This window comes from Mesocricetus auratus, unplaced genomic scaffold (assembly GCF_017639785.1).
Source record: "Mesocricetus auratus isolate SY011 unplaced genomic scaffold, BCM_Maur_2.0 Super-Scaffold_100676, whole genome shotgun sequence".
In the NCBI taxonomy this organism is placed as follows: domain Eukaryota; kingdom Metazoa; phylum Chordata; class Mammalia; order Rodentia; family Cricetidae; genus Mesocricetus; species Mesocricetus auratus.
In genome coordinates, this window is record NW_024429266.1 from 61,270,028 (window position 1) to 61,293,011 (window position 22,984).

A 22,984-nucleotide genomic window follows, 5' to 3' on the forward strand; every position below is an offset into this window, starting at 1 on the left:
AGATCCAAACTATACCAGCAGATGAGTTTTTCCATCTCTCCCTTCCCAGGCAGGTGACTTCAGTGCATCAGGAGTGGGGACAGGTGCGTCCTGTCTCTCCACCAAATGAAGTGGAGATGGTGGGCCTCACAGCAAGACCTTCATGTCTGAGGAGGGAAGGAAGTTCTGAGGAACTCCGTGGTATGGATGCGGCCCTCTTACCGAGACCTTGCTTAGACCCAAGTACTGCTACGTCTGTAGCCAGGGAGGAGGCTCCCTGTGTTCTGAAAGCGCAGCAAAGGAAACCAGAAGGTGAGTGAGGCATGTGTTTGAGTACTCACTGTTAACGTTTCCATGTGAGAATATACTGTACGGCAAGCCCATTCCCCCTCACCCTCCTCTGCTCTCCTTTTTCTCCTTCTCCTTCCTACTAGTCCGCTTTGTACCCTAAACAATTTCATTCCTCTGTCGTGCCATATATACATATATGATTTTATGTATGCCTGTAAAAAAGTCTAGAAACCACAAATAAGAGGAAACATATTAAGCTGAACATTTAATTCTATAGTGGTGCTGGAGAGATAACTCAGTAATTAAGGTGCTTGCAATCACAAGGATCTGAGTTCAGTTCCTCAGAACCTGTATTTAAAAAAAAATTCAGTTATGATCACTCATGGTTGTCCTCATTGCCCAGAGATGGCTGGTTCTGGAACATCTCTGGGGCTCCCTGGTCTTCCAGTGTAGCCAATTTGATGATTTCCAGGCCAGTGAGAGGTCTTGTTTAAAAAGCAAGGTTAGTGGTGCCTAAATGTGTGTCCTCCGAGCTCTACAAGCATACCACTGGACAAAGATGCCTTCCCTGGTGTGTGTGCGCGCGCGTGCGCACACACACACACACACACACACACGACAATAGTGCAGGCAACCTGAGCGAATGAAGAAGAGGGAATGCATTCTATGTGTGTTTCAGGAAAGAGTATTTCATGGGGGAGACAAAACAAACTAGTGTAGGAGCTGGACATGTGGCTCAGTTGGTAGAGTGTTTGCTTAGCACGCATGAAGCCCTGGGTTTAGTTCCCAGTACTGAACTGGGCATAACGCAGACCTACAATGCTAACACTCAAGGTCATCCTCGGCTACCTAGGGAGTTCAAGGTCAGCCTACCTGAGACCAGGTCTCAAAAACAAATGAACAAACAAACCCACAACAACAATCTCTCCTGGTGGCTTGGCTTGTGGTTTTCTGGAAAATTCCATACCACTGTGTACACTGCACAGGAAAAAAAAACATACTTTGAAACACTTTCCCACATTGCTCCATCCACAAGTTTTTCACCCTATTACTAAGAACACCCAATTCTTGTTTGTTTGTTCTTTTCTCATAGAGTTTCCTGCTTCTGACGTGAGACACAGTAGTCGAAGAATTGAGGTAAGATTAGTTCCAGCACTTTTCACTTAGTTAAAACAACAACGAGGCATTGCTGGCGTACACCTTTAATCCCAGCACTCTGGAGGCGGAGGCAGGAGGATCTCTGTGAGCTTGAGGCCTGGTCTACAGATCGAGTTCTAGGACAGCCTCCAAAACAATACAAACCCTGTCTCGAAAAACCAAAACCAACCAAACAAAACAACAACAACAAGTTCCATCAAACTACTCATTGTCAAATCCTTAGCAATAATAGTGTGTAGGAAACCTTGAAAACGTTGCCTGTTTTATGGAGAAGTCAGTTATTCATTCGAATATTGTCCCTTGCTCTGTGCGGGTTGCTTCTCTGAGCAATTTCCTGTCCCCTGCTCAGGGAGGTGAACCCGTCTCTTAGTGTTAAGGGCTGATTGCAAGTATTGCAACTGGCAAGAAATCAGACCAAAGAACAGTGAAAGCTGGGGACAGTGAGGGCACTGGGTAAAGACCTCCAGGGACTGACCTTGTACTCTGTTTTCCCTACACATTGAAACATGGTAGAACTTGTGACCAGTGACCTCTATAGCAAGAATAAACTCTATTGGCTGCTGAGTAGAGCTCAGGCCTAGAGAAGGATCTGAGATAAGCGTAAGCATGGATTCTATTGATGGAGGATGCAAAGTTCACGTGCCTCTTTCAGGAATGAATGTGTTCTGTTCACTTGAGAGACAAAGCTCAGGATGAGGGCCTAAACAATGCTCAGGATATTGGGGGATTCAGGAAGTCTGGCTCATAGAATAGCAAAAGGCCACCAGGTTGATGGGCCACTTTTCACTCTGGCATTCCAGGTGACTGGGTGTCGTCCATTTTCTCCCATGGAAGAAAACAGGCCCATGTGATTGACAGTCCTGGCTTCCCCAGTGCTGTTCCGAGCTGTGCTTCTCGCTCCTTAGTTTTCTTTCACTCAACTCCTTTTGTTTGCCTGCGTCTTTGTTTGCTTACGTATTTAACTTTTGAGACAGGGTTTCACTATGTAGCCCTGTCTGGTGTCGAACTCACAGGAATCCAGTTCCTCCTGCCCTTGCCTCCTGAGGGCTGAATTGAAGGAGTGGGTCACCACACCACTCGATCTTACAATTGCCCGAATTCTAGGTAATTCTTTGCCGTTCACCTCCCCATGGTGGAGTTTTTCCTGCTTCTGCAATTTAAAAGGAAAGCTTCTGGGAAGATACTGGTCATTTTTCGGTTTTCTCAGCTCTCCTGGCCTTCAGTGTCCTAGAGGACATAGAAATGCCTGTGCATCAGCACGTGAGTGATATCTGTGCACGCTTGTGCATCAGAATGTGATAGATATCTGTGCATACATGTGAGAGAGACACTTTGTGAACACCTGTGCATCAGCATGTGATAGAGACACCTGTGCACACCTGTGTGTCAGCACGTGAGAGTCACCCGTGCACACCTGTGTATCTGCTTTTGAAAGGGACTTCCAAACACTGGAAGACTCCTCTCTCTCTCTCTCTCTCTCTCTCTCTCTCTCTCTCTCTCTCTCTCTCTCTCTCTCTCTCTCTCTGTCTCTGTCTCTGTGTGTGTGTGTGTGTGTGTGTGTGTGTGTGTGTGTGTAAGTGTTTGTGTGTATATGGCCAGAGACCAACTTCAGGTGCTGTTTCCCAGCACTGTCCACCTTGCTTCTTGAGACAGGGTCTCCCACTGGCCAATTATAATAGGTCCATCAGTCAGCAAACTCCAGGGATCTGTTTTACACCCCATCCCAACACTGGGATTCCAAACTTGTTCCACTGTGGCTAGCTTTTGAAATGTGGGGCCTGGGGATTGAACTCAGGTGTTTGTACTTGCAAGGCAAGCACTTTACTGACTGAGCCATCTCCTCCTCGCTCCTTCTTTCCCCCTTTTTGAGAAATGTGGGGAAATTCAGGCAATACATTGGAGGGAGATACCCATCACCTGACATCTGAGTTTCTAATATTTGGGTCTTCCCCTACCTGCTTACAGCTAGCTGGCAACTGAAAATTCAAGCTATAGTTCTCAATCACTATGAACAATTCATGTCTACAAATAATCTGACACAATTAGGATATGGAGTTTGTATACATGAGAAAACACCACAAAGAAAAGAAACACCCACTTGAGGACTTCATAGCTTAGCAGACTCAAGGCTGAATGCTATACTTTGCATTACACTGCCCCCTAGAGGTTGGAACTAATTAAAACTGGCTGAGTTTGAAACAGTTTGGAGGGCAAAGGAGCACAAAGAGCTATTGAGGAGTCTGGAGAGATGACTTATTGCTTAAGAGCACGTGTCACTTTTGAGGACCTGGGTTCAGCTTTTAGTAACACATGGTAGATCACAACCATCTGTAGCTCCGGTTCTAGGCGATCCAACAGTCACCCGCTAGGCATGTGCATGGTACAGATACATACATGCAGGTAAAGCAGCCTTCATACACATTAAACAACTCTTTTTAAAGCTATTTAGGTTGTTCTTGTTTTTGTTTAAATATTGCCATGCAGTTCAGACTGCCCTCAAACTTACTACATGGCTGAGGATAACCTTGAACTCCTGATCCTTTGGTCTCCACTTTCAGAGTCCTGGGACCACAGGCATGCACTACCACATCCAGTTTGTGGGTTACTGGGGATTGAATCCAGAGCCTTCTGCATTCTGGGAAAACACAAGCATCTGAGAAGTCTACCCAGATCTCGGGGTTGCTAATTTTCCAAGTCTAAAGCTGTTCCCAATGAAACAATTCAGCAAAGCAATGATGAGTGTTTTGTTCCACAAATCCTGAGATCATCACTGTTGGAAGGAACGCTAAAGTACACATGACAACAAGTTTAAATTAATCCAAAGAGAGTTTCAAAACATTTTAATCAATCCTGTGACAACTAAAAAGAAGAGAGAAAGAAAATATTTCTCGTCTTAAAACTTAACATCTAAGCTGGCGTGGTGTGACGCACCTTTAATCCCAGCACTCAGAAAACAGAAGCAGGTGGATCTCTGACTTTGAGGCCAGCCTGGTCTGCAGAGTGAGTTCCAGGACAGTCGGGCTACACAGAAAAACTGTCTCAAAAAATCAAAAAATAAAACAAAATAACAAACAAGTAAATAATGTATACATAACTATGAGTCTTGACATATAAATTTTAGCTTTTTTGTTTGTTTTTGAAATAAGGTTTTTCTGTAGCTTTGGAGTCTGTCCTGAAACTCACTCTGTAGACCAGGCTGGCCTCGAACTCACAGAGATCTGGCTGCCTCTGGCTCCTGAGTGCTGGAATTAAAGGTGTTCACTACCACTGCCCAGCTAAGATATTTATTTTTACTTTGCGCGTGTGTGTGTGTGTGTGTGTGTGTGTGTGTGAGTGTGAGAGAGAGAGAAGAAGGAGGAGGAGGAGGAGGAGGAAGAGGAGGAGGAGAAGGAGAAGGAGAAGGAGAAGAAGAAGGGAGGGAGGGAGGAGGGGAGGGAAGGAGGGAGGGAGGAGGGAGGGAGGAGAGAGGGAGGAGGGAGGGAGGCAGACTATGTACATGCAGATATCAGAAGACAACTTGGGGACATCAGCTATCATGTGGGTCCCAGGAATCAAATTTAGGTCATCAGTCTTGGTGGCAGGTGCCTTTACCCAAGGAGCCATCTTGCTGGTCCTGATTTAGGTTTTATTTTATTTCAGCACTTGTTTATTTGTTTGTGTTTTTATTTATTGGCAAGTACTCCAGCCCAGGCTGTATAGAGTCTATGACCTTACACTGCCCTGATCCTCCTGCCTCCACCTCCCCAGCATGGGACTATAGGTGTATACACAGTGCCCCGTTTACTTGATGCTGGAGATCAAACCAGGGCCTCATGCATACCAGACGAGAACTCCATCCCCAGTCCCAGGTTTTGGTTTTAAAAATTGTGATCTTTCTGGCCTGTAGACATATTGATGTAGCTGGACGTAGCTAAGTGGAAGAGCATTTGCCCAGGTGCTCATCCCTGGGTTTGATTCCCCAACTCTGAACACAAAATGCAATCCTCAGGATGGCTTTATACTTTAAAGACTTTCTGTAAGTGGATATTACAACTTTTTTATTTAAGCCGGGTAGTGGCTCACGACTTTAATCCTAGCACTCAGGAGGCAGAGGCAGGAAGATTTCTGAGTTCAAGGCCAGACTGGTCTACAGAGTGAGTTCTAGGACAGCCAAGGCTACATAGAAAAATAATCACAAAAAGACAAAATGACCTAGGCATTGGTGGTGCACGCCTTTCTTAATCCCAACACTCGGGAAGCAGAGGCAGGTGAATCTCTGTGAGTTCGAACCAGCCTGGTCTACAAGATCTAGTTCCAGGACAGCCTCCAAAGCCACAGAGAAACCCTGTCTCGAAAAAACAAAACAAAAAAGACAAAACAAACAAGAGAAGTTTTTGACTTTGAATCAGTGAATATGGTTCTCAGATATTTTTTGCACTCACTGTTTTTTTCTCTTTTTTTAGTTTCCTCTGCCGTCACTATCACTCTTGCCCATGAGATCTTGTGTCCTCGATATGGAAAAAAGTCACAAGTTCCCAAGACACAATGACAGAAAAATCCCAAGGTTCACCACGTCTGTACCTAAGCTCTTAGAGCCTCTTAGTCACTCAGTTGACATTAGCTCATCAGAGAACCATCAAGAAGTCACGTGGAAGGGACCAGCGGAACAAAGCCTCAGGGTGTCTGACAGTGCCATTTGGTCTAGAAACATGTGCTCTTTCCAGAAGGTGAACCGTCCCAGAAAACAGGGGGGAGCGGTGGAGGGTTGGCGATCCCAGGCAATGGAAGGATGGGACAAAACCGAAACCGCTTGCTTTGAAGAAGGGCCAGTATTGGTTTCCTGTGAGAAGGTCACGGAAGGCAATGTTCCCATGGAGAGGGGAAGGGATAGTGAATGCCATGATAGTGAAATGAGGAAAGGGGGTGAAATCTCCCAGTATCCTTCATCAAGAAAAGAAGAGGGTTCAACAGCCAGAGCGCTTGAACAAGATTCCGAAGCTGTGTACACCACTCTCCACAAGCTCCAGGAAGCCTCAAATGCAGAAATAATCCCAACCAAGGAAAAAGAGATCAGAAATGAGACAGTTCCTGATTCCGAAAGCAATTCTTTACACGAAGCTGGAGCAACGGAGCCACACGCTACGCAAGAGGAGTTTAGAGTTCTAAAGGACATATCTAGTATGAATTCCGACGGCTCCACGGAAGAGCTTCTAGAAGACCATAAAGACACAGAACAGAACAAAAAGATATCAGTAGAGGAATCAATGAGGCCGGCAATGAATGGTATGGTGCCTCTTGTCCAAATCCCATTCCCTGGAGAAGGAACACACAAGGAGTCAGTTACAGCCAAAGCAAACCTCCAAAAGAGAAAGCGCACTGTGCAGAACAGCAGTAGCCTCAGCACGCTTGCTCAACAAGAACAGGACAAACTCCAGACAAATACTCATAGAACCAAATTGGATTCAAGGACCAAGGCAAGAAACAGACCACCTCCTAATCTCACAGTTTCCATCCAAGCTTCCATTAAACCCAACAGGCATAAAAGCAGCATAAAACCTCAAGTTTTCCCTGCTTTGGAAAACATGGACCCCAGACTTCATCCGTCACCTAAGTTTCAAAGGAGAGCGCCTCCAACAGAAAAGAAGAAATCAATGCATCAGACCCAGAACTCTAAGAAGCAAGCATTTCCTCGAATCTGTAAAAACTCGGGTATAAAAAAGCCATGTGTTCCCCTCTTGGCTGAAACAACAGATCCAAGACTGCATTTCCTGGACTTGAAGTACAGTGACATGTTCAAAGAAATCAATTCAACCTCCAATGGACCAGGAATCTACGAGATGTTTGGGACCCCCATTTACAGTCACATTCGAGAGGCAGAAAGGCATGAACACAGATATTACCATGAAATATGCGCAGCTCCACTGGGCAGATGCATCCCCGGGAAATGTCAGTCTTCCCAAAGTGACCGGGGCAGCAATAGCAGAGTGAGACTTCTTCAGAAGAGGCCACACATTAAAGCTGCCAAGCCTTCACTTGGTCTCAAGCAAAAGCACAGAGGGTTGATTTCTAAAGAAAGGGGTTGCAGGACTACAGGTAGCTGCAGGGAGGATGGTGTTTCAGAACCAGACTGGCCAGTTAGATCATCAGGAAATGACTTTCTGTCTCCCAAAGATGAAGTTCAGATCACCAACTTGACGCCGATCCCTGAGCAATCCCCTGAACAGAAAGAGACCCCTCCTGTCTCAGATCTATACATTGTTGAAGACATCGTCACAGAGGAGGATGCAGATGAGGGAGGCAATTTTACCAGTGACATACTTACCCAAAGCCTTGGAGATCTAAAAGGACTTGGAGAGCTGCACCAGCAGACCCTGCCTGTCCCTTCAGAAAACAGCTGGGCTGTGGTGCTCAGTGACAAGAGTTCAGGCAAGCATGTGTCACCAGAAAAGCAGGACACAGAACCTCTTGACAAAGTCAATGTTGACCAGATGCTCATGGATTACCTAGAATTCGATAGCCTTTCAGATAAGTCTAAAACACCCATGACCTTTCCGAGTTTCTCTTTCTACGAGAACCCAGAAAGTGCACCTTCCCCTACAGAGCAGCACTGGACACGTTCTTTGGATCAGGACAGCTTAGAAAATAACTCTGTGACATATCAAACATATGGAAAGATTTCCAGAGAAATCTTAGATCCAGTAAAAAATGAAGAATTGACAGATGAGTTGCTAGGTTGTCTGGTTGAAGAACTATTAGCACTTGATGAGACAGATAATAGCTCTTGCCAAATAATGACAAATGAGGCAGAGGCCGAAAACCTGAACCTTGTCTTCAGTAGGAGAGGCAATACCATCGAAGAATTGGACAGAGAGACAACAAATGTCAAACTACAGGTTGGTCTGTTTTTATAATCAGAAATGCATTGGAGTGGGAAGGGCCTTAGAGACAATATCTGGTTCAAAACCCTTATTTTTAATTATGTGCATGCGTGTGTATGTGTATGTGTGTGTGTGCTTGCTTGCAACTGCATGAGTGCACACATATGTGATATAGCATATAGGTAGAAGTCAAAGGATAATCCTCTCTCCTTCCATCATTTCAGTTTCCGGGATGAAATTTAGATCATCAGGCTTGGCGCCTCCTTCCACTGAATCAGTGGTCCTTAACATTCCTAACGCTGTGACCCTTCCTCATGTTGTGCTATCCCCCAACCATAAAACTGGTTTTTTTTTGCTACTTCATAACTTTAAGTTTGATAGTTATGAATTGTAATGTAAATGTCTGATAGGAGACCACTGTGGGGGTCAGGACCCACAGTTTGAGAAACACTGCACTGAATCATCTTCCTGGTCCCTAAAATAAGCAATCATAAACCACAAATAGTAATTTTTTTGAGGCAGGGTTTCTCTGTATTGTTTTGGAGGCTGTCCTGGAACTCGCTCAGTAGACCAGGCTGGCCTTGAACTCACAGAGATCTGCCTGCCTCTGCCTCCCAAGTGCTGGGATTAAAGGTGTGCGTCACCAACACCCAGCCCAAATAATAATTTTTTTTTGAGACAGGGTTTTTCTTTTCTTTCTTTTTTCTGTGTGTGTGTGTGTGTGTGTGTGTGTGTGTGTGTGTGTGTGTGTATAGCCATGCTGTCCTGGAACTCACTTCTATAGACCAGGCTGGCCTTGAATTCACAGAGATCCACCTGCCTCTGCCTCCCGAGTGCTGGGATTAAAGGCATGTGCCACCACTGGTAGATTTACACTACAATTCTTTCCTGTGTCTTTTTTCTTCTTTGAGACGAGGTCTTTTGTAGCCCAGGCTGGCCTTGAACTCATTATATAGCTGGGGATGAACTTCTTTTTTGTTTTTATTAATTTATTTTACATCCCAACCATGGTTTCCCCTCTCTCCTCTCCTCCATGCCCTCCCTGTTTCCACTCCCCCTGAATCCACTCCTTTTCTGTTTCTGTTCAGAAAGGGCAGGCCTCCCATGGGTATCAGCAAAGCATGACATATCAAGTTGCCATAAGATTAAGCACCTCCCCTTGTATTTAGACTGAGCAAGGCCATTCAGCATGAGGAATAGGTTCCCAAGAGCCAGCCAAAGCATTAGGGACAGTCCCTGTTCCCACTGTTGAGTCCCTTAAATAGACCAAGCTACACTACCGTTACATATATGTAGAGGGCTTATGTTGTCCCATGTAGGCTTCCAGACCTTGAACTTCTAATCTTCCTGCTTCTGCCTGGTTTATGTGGTGCTAGGGATGGAACCCAGGGCTTTGTGAATGCTAAGTAGGCGCTCTGCCTATTGACTCACACCCCAGTTCTCAGTGTGAGCTTTCTTCTGGAATTTAGCTAGTTTGACTCTCTGCCTTGAGATCACCTGAGGTAATTTAACACAGCAAAGCTATTTAAGTAGGTCAGTATTCTGTTCAATGATGACATTTTTCCATCAACGGCAGATAATTTCCAGTGATCACCAGACAGTTACAGGCTATAGAACCTCACAATTGCTTTTATGAACCCGTAAAACCTCATGATGTTTGAAGTAAGTTTATGGTTCTGTGTTGGACCACATACACTCCTAGCTACCCTAGGCTGCACACAGGTGTGGCGGGCTGTGTGTGGTGGCATGCTGTAATCACAGCACTTGGGGCAGAAAGGCAGTAGAGTCAGAAGTCAGAGGTAACCCTTGGTTACAGAGTGAATTGGAGGCCAGCCTGGCTACCTGACAGCTTGTCTCCAAACAGGAGGTGGAGGAAAAGAAGAGACTGATCTCTTGTATTCTCAACTCCCCACAACAAATTAGAGCTTAGTGACATTTTTTTTGTCATTTCCCTAGAGGTGTATTAATGGATTCAGGATATATGACAAGGAAGAAAACTTTCTTAACTCAAATGAAAAGAAGACGCTTTCTGACAAGAGTTTACGACACGAGGAGGCCATATTCTGGACCAAGGGTGAGATCCTTGGGAGAGGAGCATATGGCACAGTAAGTCCACTTTGAACCCTGATGCTAGAACTTTCCAGCCGCCCTGACCCTCTTCCATACTGCCTGTACATTTTCAGCTGGAAGCCACCGAAAAACCCAGACTTGCTGCAGGGATTATGTCTCTTTATGCACTTGGAAGGTGGGGAGTTGATTTGATGTTGGCAATGGTTTTAGAGACTTAACCATTTCCTCACCATCGGCTGTCTCACAGGCTTCCCCGGCTCTTGCTCTCGGGCAGTGACTACCCATTGCACCTCTAGCCTCTCTTCATTCCAAGTTCAAGCCCTGCACTATTTTTTTCCGAGACACCTGACAACATCAACTTAAGGAAACAATGATTCATTTTGGCCCTAAGTTTGAGGGTATAGTTTATCATGATGAGGAAGTCATGGCAGCAGAAGTGTGTTGCAGCTGGTCACATGACATCCACAGTCAGGAAGAAGAGAGAGATGAATACTGGTGCTCAGATCACTTTTCCCTTTTATTCAGCCCAGGATCCCAGCCCGTGGGATGCTTCTGGTCACATTCAGGATGGGTCTTTCTACCTTAGTTAACCTAATTGAGAAATTCCCTCACAGACATATCCAGATGTGTGTCTCCTAGACAAATCTAGATTCTGTTAAGTTGACAGTCAATATTAACCCTCATCATAAGTCCATTGGGAAAGAAATCTCTCCCTCCAGTGGCTCAACATAGCACTGGAGATGGGGAGACTTACTACAGGGGGGCAAACTCAAACATTGTTCTTTGTGTTTTGGGAATTGCATAAATGACCCCCTAAATTTTTGGTGGTCTAAAGAGTATCAAGTAGACAGGTAAAGAAAGACTAACCTTAAGGCAGATCTGTGGAGTCTCTAGCTGGCGACCCTTCAGGAATCCACAAGAAGGAAACTTATGGGATCACATTATGGGGTAACTGGCAGGGCCTGCTCCCTTCTCTTTCTGGAAAGCTTTATTCTGATTTAGCCCCTGTTGCATTCTTTTGGTAAGGGGCTTTCCCAGACCAGCATCTGATATTCTCATCAGAGAAATACGTGAGGTAAATGTCGTATCGGTTTTATAGATAAGAAAAACTAATAAAAGATCATGCACTTTATAAAATGCTTGCTGTGCAAGCGCAAGGACCCAAGTTTGATCTCAAGTGCTGCCATAGAAACTGGGTGCCGTACCACACACTTACAATCTCAGCACAAGGGAGGAAGAGACGGAAGGGACCCTAGGGTTCAATGGCTAACCTAATTGGAGAGCTCTATGTTTAGAGAGAGACACTGTCTCTAAATAATTAAATGACAAACAAACAAATAAGAGAAGCAATTGAGTGAGATATCCAATATCAACCCCTGGCTTCCATTTGCACACACAGCTCCACCAATTCATCTGACTACTGCTGGGTGTGGGAGACACACTATAGTCCTCGCACTCAGGAGAAAAAAGCAGAAGGATCAGGAGTTTAGGGTTATCGTCAGCTACAAAGTGAGTTTGAGGCATCCTGAGGTACATAAGACATGGTCTTCAAAAAGCCAGAGAAGGGCTGGAGAGATGCTCATCAGTCAAAAACGTTTCCTGTTCTTCCAGAGGACCTGCGCTCCATTCCCTGCATCCATCCACATAGGGCAGCTCATAACCATAACCACCTATAACCCCAGTTCTAGGTGACCCAGCACCCTCTACACACACACACACACACACACACACACACACACACACACACACACACACACACAGATACATATAAGTAAGACATACACACAATTACATAAATAAAAATAAAAAGACATTTTTTTTTCAGACAGAGTCTCACTATCTAGCCCTGGCTGACCTGGCACTGTGTAGCCCAGGCTGACCTGGAACTGTGTAGAGCAGGTTGCCTTTGAACTGACTGAGATCTCCCTGTTTCTGCCTCCCATGTGCTAAGATAAAGGCAAGTGCCAACATGTCAGTTTTTTAAAAACTGAGACAAGCAAGCAAAAAAACTAATACAAACTTATCTAAAAATAGATGGCTGGGGGACATCTAGTATTATGAATCAGTTTGTATTGATCTATTCATGTGACTATAAATTAATCTGTCATCTGTTCATCATGCTTGCTCATCGCCATCTTGAATGCAGAGTTTGCTTAGCTATGTATTATCTGGGGACTTAGAGGACAAAGAGTGTTTGGGAAGTAAAGGAAAAGGCACCTTTGAACACTTTTGAACGCTCTATCATAAACTTAATAATTTGTATTGGCTTGTTTATAGGTTTATTGTGGGCTTACTAGCCTAGGACAGCTAATAGCTGTGAAGCAGGTGGCCTTGGATATTTCTGATAAGTTGGCTACTGAGAAAGAATACCGGAAACTGCAGGAGGAAGTGGATTTGCTGAAGGCGCTGAAGCATGTAAATATAGTGGCTTATCTAGGGACATGCTTGGAGGAGAACACGGTGAGCATCTTCATGGAATTTGTTCCTGGTGGCTCCATCTCTAGTATTATAAACCGCTTCGGGCCCCTGCCCGAGATGGTGTTCTGTAAATACACAAGGCAGATCCTGCAAGGTGTTGCTTATCTCCATGAGAACTGTGTGGTCCATCGAGACATCAAAGGAAACAATGTCATGCTCATGCCAACTGGGACAATAAAGCTGATTGACTTTGGCTGTGCCAAGCGTCTGGCCTGGGCAGGCTTAAATGGAACTCACAGTGACATGCTGAAGTCCATGCGTGGGACCCCATACTGGATGGCCCCTGAGGTCATCAATGAGTCTGGCTACGGAAGAAAATCAGATATCTGGAGCATCGGCTGCACTGTGTTTGAGATGGCCACCGGGAAGCCTCCTCTGGCTTCCATGGATAGGATGGCAGCCATGTTTTACATTGGAGGCCACAGAGGCCTAATGCCTCCTCTACCTGAACGGTTCTCAGAATCTGCTGCAGACTTTGTGCGCTTGTGCCTGACCAGGTAAGAAAGTCAAAGGAGGGAGGAGATACCTAGAGACCCTTCACAATGTACAGCCCATTCAAAGTTCTGTTTCAGGGGCTGGGGATGTATCTGAGTTGGCAGAGGGCTTGCCTAGCATGCCCAAAGCCCTGGGTTCACTCCCCAGCACTGTATACACTGGGCATGCTGGATGCCTGTAGCCTCAGCACTCAGGAGGTGGAGGTAGAGAAGGATCAGAAGTTCAAAGCCAGCATGGGATACATGAAAGCCTGTCTCAACAGATAGACACACCCAAACAGTATAAATACCAACTTTTAAAGGTTTTTTAAACTATGAATTCTTTTTGTTTGTTTTGACACAGTGTTCCTTTGTGTAGCTCTGGTTGTACTGGAACTCACTCTGAAGACCAGGCTAACCTTGAACTCACAGGGTTAAAAGTTTGAATTCCTAAGAAATTTTATTGCATTTATTTGTGCCGGGGGTGGGGCATGCACATCCTATACAGGACACGCATGGAGGTCAGAGACAACTTGCAGGCATTGGTTCTCTCCTTCCACACGTGAGTTATGGGGATTGAACTCAGATTGTCAGGCCTGGCAGTAAATGCCTTACTGCTGAGCAATTTGCTGGTTCAAATTTTACAAATGAATTTTATGCCAGCAAAAGTACTTATAGCACAGTATTCCTGGAGGTATAAATTTTTAACTGTGTGTAATTATATTCTAAACAGACAGAACAAAAATGCAGTGGAAAAGATGAGTCTAATTAGATATAATTAGATATGGTGGAATATGCCTGTAATCTTAGCACTCAAGAGGCCAAGGCAGAGGATTACAAATCCAAAGACAGCCTGGGCTCCACAGTGAATTACAGGCTAGCCTGGGCTACATGGCAAAACCCTGTCTCAAAATAACCAAGATCAAAAACAAAAAGCAGGGCCTTGTTTTTAATCACAATACCATGAGGTTTGTTTGCTTGATTTTTTTTTTCTTGTGACGGGGTTTCTCTGTGTGTAGTTCTGATGTCCTGGAACTCACTTTGTAGACCAAGTTGGCCTATATCTCACAGAGATCCATCTACCTCTGACTCTGCCTCCCTGGAGCTGGGATTAAAGGCATGCACTACCACCACCTACTGAGTTTTGTGCTTTTTTTTCTTTTTTCTTTTTGAGACAGGGTTTCTCTGTGTAGCTCTGTAGACCTGGCTGGCCTTGAACTCACAGAGAAGTCTGCGTCTGCCTCACAAGTACGGGGTTAAAGGCATGTGCCACCACCACCCGTATTTATTTAATTCTTCCAATGAGTTAGGATTTTGTTGTTGTTGTTGTTTTTTCAAGACAGGGTTTTTCTGTAGCTTTGGTGGCTGTCCTGGAACTAGCTCTTGTAGATCAGGCTGGTCTCGATCTCACATAGATCTGCCTGCCTCTGCCTCCCAAGTGCTGGGATTAAAGGCATGCTCCATCACCGCCCGGCCAATAAGTTTAGGTTTTAAGAAAATAAAAAAAAAGTGAGACAAGGTTTCATGTAACCCAGGAAAGTCTGAAGCTCTAGAAATCCATGCTTAGGCTAGGATAGCCTTGAATTTTGGTCTTTTTGCTTTCACCTAAGGGTGAGCCCCACCAAGCCCAATTTGTGCAGTACTGGAACCTTGTTTGTGCTAGACAAAGACTTCACCCATTAAACCACATCCCCAGTCTACAGGTATTGTTAATCCTCGCTTTACAGGGGAGCAAAGTTTGCATCACGTGCTCGGATTCCGGTTAAAAACTGGAGTTGAAGCTCAAGCCAGTACATTGGATGATCAGCAGTTGTGCCTCCATCTTTTTATACTTTTTTTTTTTTTTTGGTTTTACGAGACAGGGTTTCTCTGTATTGTTTTGGAGGCTGTGCCTCCATCTTTTTTTTTTTTTTTTTTTTTTTTTTTTTTGCTTTTTTTTACGAGACAGGGTTTCTCTGTATTGTTTTGGAGGCTTTTGGTCCAGCCTGGCCTTGAACTCACAGAGATCCGCCTGCCTCTGCCTCCCGAGTGCTGGAATTAAAGGCGTGCGCCACCACCGCCTGGCGTGCCTCCATCTTTTTAACTTGATTAATTAATCAGTTAATTAATTGTGTGTGTCTGCACCATGTATGGGTGCATGAGGAGACTGGAAGAAGGCATCAGATCTCCTAGTCTTGGAGTTACAGGCAGTTGTGAGCCACTTGACAGGGGTACCAGGAACTGAACTATAGTCCTTTGCAAGAGCACCTGTATTGAACCATCTCTCCAGCTCCTACGCCTCCGTCTTTATAGTTTGCATCAGATTCATGCAGATCTTGGTAGTAGTCATGGTACTGTGAGCTGCTTCTAATGTGTTTTCTCCGCCTTAGGGATCAGCATGAGAGACCTTCTGCTCTCCAGCTCTTGAAGCACTCCTTCCTGAAGAGAAGCCAGTGAGCATGCACCAGCTTCCCACTCTAGGCTCCCCACCCCCACTCCCGGCTCTGCTGTGGGGAATGATGGTTAAGGGACTTATTTTCCTATTATAAATCCAAACTAGTCCAATTTAACCAGATCCTGCAGCATTATTGGAAAGTTTTAGTTACATACTGACCTTAAACTCCAGGGATGGCTGTCTATTTGCATGAGAAGAAACTTTAATAATTTTTAAAACCCCACTCCAGTGTTTACAATTTTGATTGCCTAAGAACTGTCTCTATTGCTTTATATGCTTCTTTTAATTTTTTGAACAGGGTCTCACTACATAGCCCTGGCTGTCCTGGAACTCACTATGCAGACCAGGTTGACATCAAAAGCACAGAGATCTGCCTGCCTCTAACTTGGAGTGCTGGGATTAAAGGCCTGTACCACCACATCTGGTGTAAACTTCTTTCAATTTTAATAGTTTAAAATAAATCATACACATTTTGCCTGATAATATGCTTATTTATTTGTATATATGCGTGTGTGTGTGTGCACGCGCACGCTTATGTGTGTGTACATGTGTAAATCAAAGGTTGACATTTGGTGTCTTCCTCTGTTGCCGTCTACTTTATTTTTTGAGGCAGGGTTTCTCATTGGAACTGGAGCTCACCGATTGGCTAGACTAGCTGGCTCACCAGCTCCAGGCATCCTCCTGTCAAAAAAAGATTCATGAGTGCCCAAGTGTATGTATGCACACGGTGTGAGTGCAGGTGTCCATAGTGGCCAGCAGAGGACTGCAGATGCCCTGAAACTGGAGTTACAGGCAGTTGTGAGCCACCTGATGTGCGTGCTAGGAACTGCACCCAGATCCTTTGCAAGAGTAACACATCCTGTTAATTCTGCTGCGCCTACTCTCCAGGTCCTCTCCAATGATTTTTTTTTTTCAACTTGGGTGTGGGGGATTGAATTCAGGTACAGCAAGCACTTTAACCACTGAGTTATCTACATCCTCAGTCACCCATGACTTAATTCCTGCAAAAGAGGTTTGAAGGAAGCAGGGAAAGTAGAATGAGATATCCTGGGGACTGGGGACTGTGATGGCGAAACCAACGTGGCAGAAACCACACACACACACACACACACACACACACACACACACACACACGTTAGGGGGTGTAAGAGCTGCTGAGGGCCTTGCACTCTGTCTCTGAACTCAGAAGCTTCTGCTGGGCGGCTGCTCGCGGGTCCCCACTGTTAAGTCTGCCTGCTTTTCTCAGGTCTAGTTTTAAAAGCGTATCTTTTGGGCTGGAAAGATGGCTCAGAACTAAAGAGCACTTGCTGCTCTCTGGTCCCCGCACTCAGGTCAGGTGGCTCATAACCACCTGCAACTCTAGCTTCGGGGATCTGTCACCTTCGTCCTCCCTCTGCAAACACGAGGCACATACTTACACACATACGGGTAAAAATCAGTATTAAAAGTGTTTTCTTTTGCTTCTTTTTTTTTTCCTTGATGCTTTCCCACTGTTTCTCCAAAGACCACTGCACCGGCTAGTTTTATGTCAATTTGACACAAGCTAGTCACCGGAGAGGAGGGTATCTCAAGAGAAAATGCCCCCATCAGATTGGTCTATAAGCAAGTCTGCAGTGCATTTTCTTGGTGATTGGTGTAGGGAGGTCCTCCCCATTGTGGTGACAACACCCCAGGTATAGTGGTCCAAGGCGGGAGAAGAAAGCAGGCCGAGAAAGCCTTGGTGAGCAAGCCAGTGAAGAGTTCCTATACGGCCTCTGCATCAGCTCCTGCCCTTTGTGCCCCGTTTTTCCTCTCCCGACTTCCCCCAGTGAAGGACTGTGACACCGGAGTATGAGGTGAAATAAACCCTTTCCTCCCAAGTTGCTTTCTGTTCATGGCGTGTCATCACAGCAATTAAAACTATGACACACACATCCCCACCTGTCTACAGATCCTTGCCCAACTTTAACATGTTTTTTTCTTAATAGCTCCCTCTTCCCAGCCCCTGTAGACATTTACTGATTGCCGCCCTGTTGTTTTTCTTTCCGACTTGTTGTTTTGTTTTGTTTGTTTGTTTGTTTGTTTATTTATTTATTTTTGGTTTTACGAGACAGGGTTTCTCTGTATTGTTTTGGAGGCTGTCGGCCCGGCCTCGAGATCTGCCTGCCTCTGCCTCCCGAGTGCTGGGATTAAAGGCGTGAGCCACCACCGCCCGGCAAAATAGCAAACTAGCAGAGGATGGTTTCGATCCATCGACCTCTGGGTTATGGGCCCAGCACGCTTCCGCTGCGCCACTCTGCTACATGTTGCTATTGCTGTTTTTAAAGATAGAGTTTCTCTGTATAGCTATGGAGCCTGTCCTAAAACTTGATCTGTAGACCAGGCAGGCTGGCCTTGAATTCAGAGATCTACCTGCCTCCGCCTCCCGAGTGCTGGGATTAAAGGCGTGAGCCACCGAAGCCAGGCTTTTTGGTTTTGTTTTGTTTTACGAGACAGGGTTTCTCTGTACTGTTTTGGAGGCTGTCGGGCCAGCCCGGCCTCGGACTCCCAGATATCCGCCTGCCTCTGCCTCCCGAGTGCTGGGATTAAAGGCGTGAGCCACCACCGCCCGGCAAAATAGCAAGTTAGCAGAGGATGGTTTCGATCCATCGACCTCTGGGTTATGGGCCCAGCACGCTTCCGCTGCGCCACTCTGCTACATGTTGCTGTTATTGTGTTTAAAGGTAGTTTCTCTGTATAGCTATGGAGCCTGTCCTAAAACTTGATCTGTAGACCAGGTTGGCCCTGAGCTCAGAGATATCTACCTGCCTCTGCCTCCTGAGTGCTGGGGTTAAAGGTGTGTCACCACCAACTGGCTTCTTTCAAATTCTTAATGGTCCTAGGCCATTAAAAAAAAAGTTCAAATAATTTAAGTAATTAAGGTGTGGTCACAAACCCCAGGCTGCTTTGACAGCTGCTCACTTTGGTCAGGTTACATTCACAGGGAGTAGCTAAGCCTAAAACAGCAAGGGGGATAAAAACTAGATCTAGAAGAATCAGCATGTGAGCTTGACTTGAGGTCATCTCCACCGTAGTTACTCAGTTATTCTCATTTCTAAGCACCAGTAAAAATCGTTAAGGTTATTAGCCATTTATACTGGGAGGCTATATCTGATGCTTTCTACTAAACTTGACAGTTATTGTTTGACTACTAGTCTCAGCCAGGCTGGTGGTGCAGCCCGTTCTTCCCAGCACTTGGGGGAGGGGGGCTTGTTTGTTTGTTTGGGTTTTCGAGACAGGGTTTCTCTGTATTGCTATGGAGCCTGTCCTAAAACTCGATCTGTAGACCAGGCTGGCCTTGAATTCAGAGATCTACCTGCCTCCGCCTCCCGAGTGCTGGGATTAAAGGCGTGAGCCACCGAAGCCAGGCTTTTTGGTTTTGTTTTGTTTTACGAGACAGGGTTTCTCTGTACTGTTTTGGAGGCTGTCGGGCCAGCCGGGCCTCGAACTCCCAGAGATCCGCCTGCCTCTGCCTCCCGAGTGCTGGGATTAAAGGCGTGAGCCACCACCGCCCAGCAAAATAGCAAGTTAGCAGAAGATGGTTTCAATCCATCAACCTCTGGGTTATGGGTCCAGCACGCTTCCACTACGCCACTCTGCTGCATGTTGCTGTTATTGTGTTTAAAGGTAGTTTCTCTGTATAGCTATGGAGCCTGTCCTAAAACTCGATTTGTAGACCAAGCCGGCCTTGAATTCAGAGATCTACCTGCCTCCACCTCCCGAGTGCTGGGATTAAAGGTGTGAGCCACCAGCCAGTTTTTTTTTTTTTTTTTTTTTTTTTTTTTTTTTACGAGACAGGGTTTCTCTGTATTGTTTTGGAGGCTGTCGGGCCAGCCCGGCCTCGAACTCGCAGAGATCTACCTGCCTCTGCCTCCCGAGTGCTGGGATTAAAGGCGTGAGCCACCGATGCCAGGCTTTTTTTGTTGTTGTTGTTTTTTTTATTTTTTTGAGACAGGGTTTCTCTATGTAGCCCTGGCAGAGATCTGCCTGCCTAAAGGTGTGCAAAACCACCCAGCCAAAACCCATTTGAATCTGATATTTGAACTTTGCAACAACTACTTCTGTTCAAGCCTGCTAAAACCTCTAGAGAAGGGGTGGGGAACAAGGCATGTTTTCACTGTTACAGACCACAGCAAAATAAATTGGCTTTCAAGTCTACCCTCCTATTGATGTAGAATACTGGACTAGCTGGTCAGTGAGCCCCAGAGATGCCCTGACTACCTCACCAACACTGACTTTACTAGTGCGAACCATGGGTCAGTGCAGTCTTCCAATTTTATCGTTGTATGTTTATGTGTGTGTACATGTATACCAAAGAGTATATGTCACAGAATCCAAACTTTGGGGAGTCATTTTGTTGAGGCTCTGTATATTTCAGGCTTGCTGGCCCAGGAGCTGCCACAGTTTTTAAAGTGTCACACACCTTTAATCCCAGCACTCTGGGAGGCAAAGGCAGTTTTCGATAACCTGGTCTATAGTGTTCCTGGACAGCCAAAGCTATATAGATAAACCCTGTGCAAACCAAACCAAACCAAACGTGCATTTGGGAGTCAAACTTGGGCTCTCGTGAGTACTTCCCAGAGCTCTTTCTTCCCAGAGCCTCAAAGTTCTAAGAAGCCCACTGTTAAAATTACGATTTATAGCTGGGCAGTGGTAGCGAATGCCTTTAATCCCAGCACTCGGGAGGCAGAGGCAGGAAGATCTCTGTGAGTTCGAGGCTAGGCTGGACCGACAGCCTCCAAAATAATACAGAGAAACCTTGTCTCGTAAAACCCCCCCCCCAAAAAAAAGCACGATTTATGCTCCTTTATGCTCCTATACTATGTACATTTCTCAGCGGCTAAACCAGGCTCTCATGAAGAGGGTCTCTGGAGTTTAGAATGTTAGGGTGCAGGTCTCTACACAGACCTTTCCCCTCTCCTGGGAGGCCACAGGGACAGCCCGGAAAAACAAAAGACCACAAATTTGTGTTAACACCGCCTCAGTGAGTTCTTCGCTGTTGTCGGCACATCTCCAAATAACCAGCCAGAGATGGCCCGGAAGGTAGATGGCCTCCCATCTGACCTCCACAAGAGTATAGTGGTACCAGGTGCCACCTCACCCCCAACATAACAAACTATATTTAGGTTAACATGGATTTTTATAGGAAACCAACTTCCCAATTTTACTTTATTAAAATTACGATTAACTTTCATTTCCTTTCCAGTAGAAGGTACTGGAAAACTGGTGGAGAGGAGTTGGGAGCAGCTAAGAAGTGTTTAAAACAAGAACATATTGGACATAGTGTGCCTATCTGTAGTTCCGGAACTTGGGAAACGCTGCCAAGGGCAGCCCAAGCCAGTTTCAGCTTCGTAGTGAGTCTGGGACCAGCCAGCCTGGGCTACATAGGCCCTTCCTTGTAAGAGAACACAGAACAAAACCCAGTCTCTACTCATTACCACAACTGTCAAGTTTGAGGCTGACACTGTGGAGAACCCCATTCCAGTCAAACTCCTGGGTGATTTCTAAAGTACTTGGATGGATGAGAGTCAATTATATCACAGCAAACTTCCCATTATACCCAGGAACTGGTATTTTAGATTCACATGAACTTGTTACAGCCTTGTATTGTTTGTCAATAAACAAATTTTATTAGTATTTCCTTATGTAATGAGAAGCTGAAATTCAAAGGCCAATTCATGCCAGTATACACATTTTCTTGTTTCATTCAATTATCCACAAGGGTTTTGAACGTTCAAATTCACTGTCCATAACAAACTGGTACTTCAGGGATGTTTTCCTAATCAAGAGAAGCTACTCACAACTGGGCCAATCAAGTTACACCAACTACTAAATGGAGTTGTTGGGTTTTAAGTGAGGCTTCCTCTCAAAATCTGGAAACAAAGGGAAGCTACAGAGTTCCCAGGATTGACTTTTGAGATTATTGAATTGCAGTTAATGGAACTACCCCTACCCATGTAGTCTTGGGCATATCAGCATACCTCAAGAATATACCAGGCAGCAAAGATGGGGAATTACAGACCAGGAAAGGGGACTCACAGAGCAAAGAACTGGCTGGGCACAATTCAAAACTGGAATAACAAAGAACAACTTGGAGCATGTCAGTACCATCAGGACCACTAACATGAAGACAGGTGTTCCCAACAAGCGGCTGATCTGGCTTCCACCTAACTGCTGACTAGTATCAATAGGACCAACATGGAGTACTGAAGAAAACCAGCAGGCACAGGAGAGTAAACTCAGTCCACTTTCCTTCCCCTAGCATGGGCTTTCCCAACCCTTCCCCTGTGTAAATGTGATGAGTGGAACCTAGTGCTGCCCAAGAGAGGCTCCTGAGGGGGAAACTGCTCAATCAAGAGAAATACCAAGTCAAAAGCTGTTAGCGAGTTTCCAAAAAAAATTTTTTCCCGGCAAAGAAATACTCAGAATCTTCTGGCAAATTAAATCCACGCTTGAAGTCGTTTTTGCTTAGATAAGACTGGGAATAACTTAAAACACTGATCTAGGCACAGGTGGAGGCAGAGTAATTCAAAGCCAACCTGTATCCTTGTTATAGAGTTAAGACTCTCAAAAAACCCAAATAAGAAACTTTCCTCTTTCCTAGATGTTATATAAACAAACCATCCCCAAAGCGGAGGAGCCTCAGTTATCTAGTCAACAAATCATGCTCCATGCATGCATACACAGGCCTATTCCTCAGGCTGGGTAAGGAAGAAAATCAGAATTTAAACCCTCAGGTAAGAAAATACATTTTTTTGAAACCTCTTAAGGCAAGGTTATTTGTAACTAATGAAAACATTCCAAACTGTTTCTCTAAGGTATATCCCTAACTAGTCCTATTTTTAGTACAAAGGGAATAGATAGGTCCAAAAGTTTGAGAGTCCTATATAACTACTATCTGTTGGCACAAAGTATGTACTCATGACATTCCTGAAAACAGATCCCGCATACCATGGAAGACATCTTAGAAGGCTGAATATTCTGAATAACAGAGAAGACGGAGATGCACATTCACTGCTCTAAAGGGTGCCCAGGACCAACACCACTGCCTTCCATTGCTACTATCTGCTACTAGGAGACCTGCAAGTTCTTCTCCACCAATGGGCACTGCCACCCAAGTTTGTAATACAGGCCTCCAAGAAGACTTCTGCAAACAAACATTCCCTTGCTTTGGTCCTGAAAACTGCACATGTTAGTAGCTAAGGCAAATATTTAGGAAGCACATC

At 45.2% G+C, this 22,984-nt stretch overlaps 1 protein-coding gene and 2 non-coding genes across 3 annotated transcripts in view; 1 reads left to right on the forward strand and 2 right to left on the reverse strand.

Moving 5' to 3' along the window:
- The window catches only part of Map3k19 (mitogen-activated protein kinase kinase kinase 19), a 50,894-nt gene extending 34,671 nt beyond the window's left edge, over positions 1–16,223 (forward strand). The window contains exons 7-12 of the mRNA XM_040737042.1: positions 54–291; positions 1,364–1,407; positions 5,871–8,300; positions 10,242–10,391; positions 12,633–13,330; positions 15,676–16,223. Of these exons, the coding sequence (XP_040592976.1) occupies positions 54–291; positions 1,364–1,407; positions 5,871–8,300; positions 10,242–10,391; positions 12,633–13,330; positions 15,676–15,742 (3,627 nt within the window). The 3' untranslated portion in view covers positions 15,743–16,223. The remainder of the gene's footprint in view (positions 1–53; positions 292–1,363; positions 1,408–5,870; positions 8,301–10,241; positions 10,392–12,632; positions 13,331–15,675) is intronic.
- A 1,725-nt stretch (positions 16,224–17,948) lies between these two features.
- Positions 17,949–18,020, reverse strand: Trnam-cau. The gene has a single exon. It is a non-coding gene; the product is annotated as a tRNA-Met (tRNA).
- A 324-nt stretch (positions 18,021–18,344) lies between these two features.
- Positions 18,345–18,416, reverse strand: Trnam-cau. Its single transcript has one exon. It is a non-coding gene; the product is annotated as a tRNA-Met (tRNA).
- Between the last annotated feature and the right edge of the window lie 4,568 nt (positions 18,417–22,984).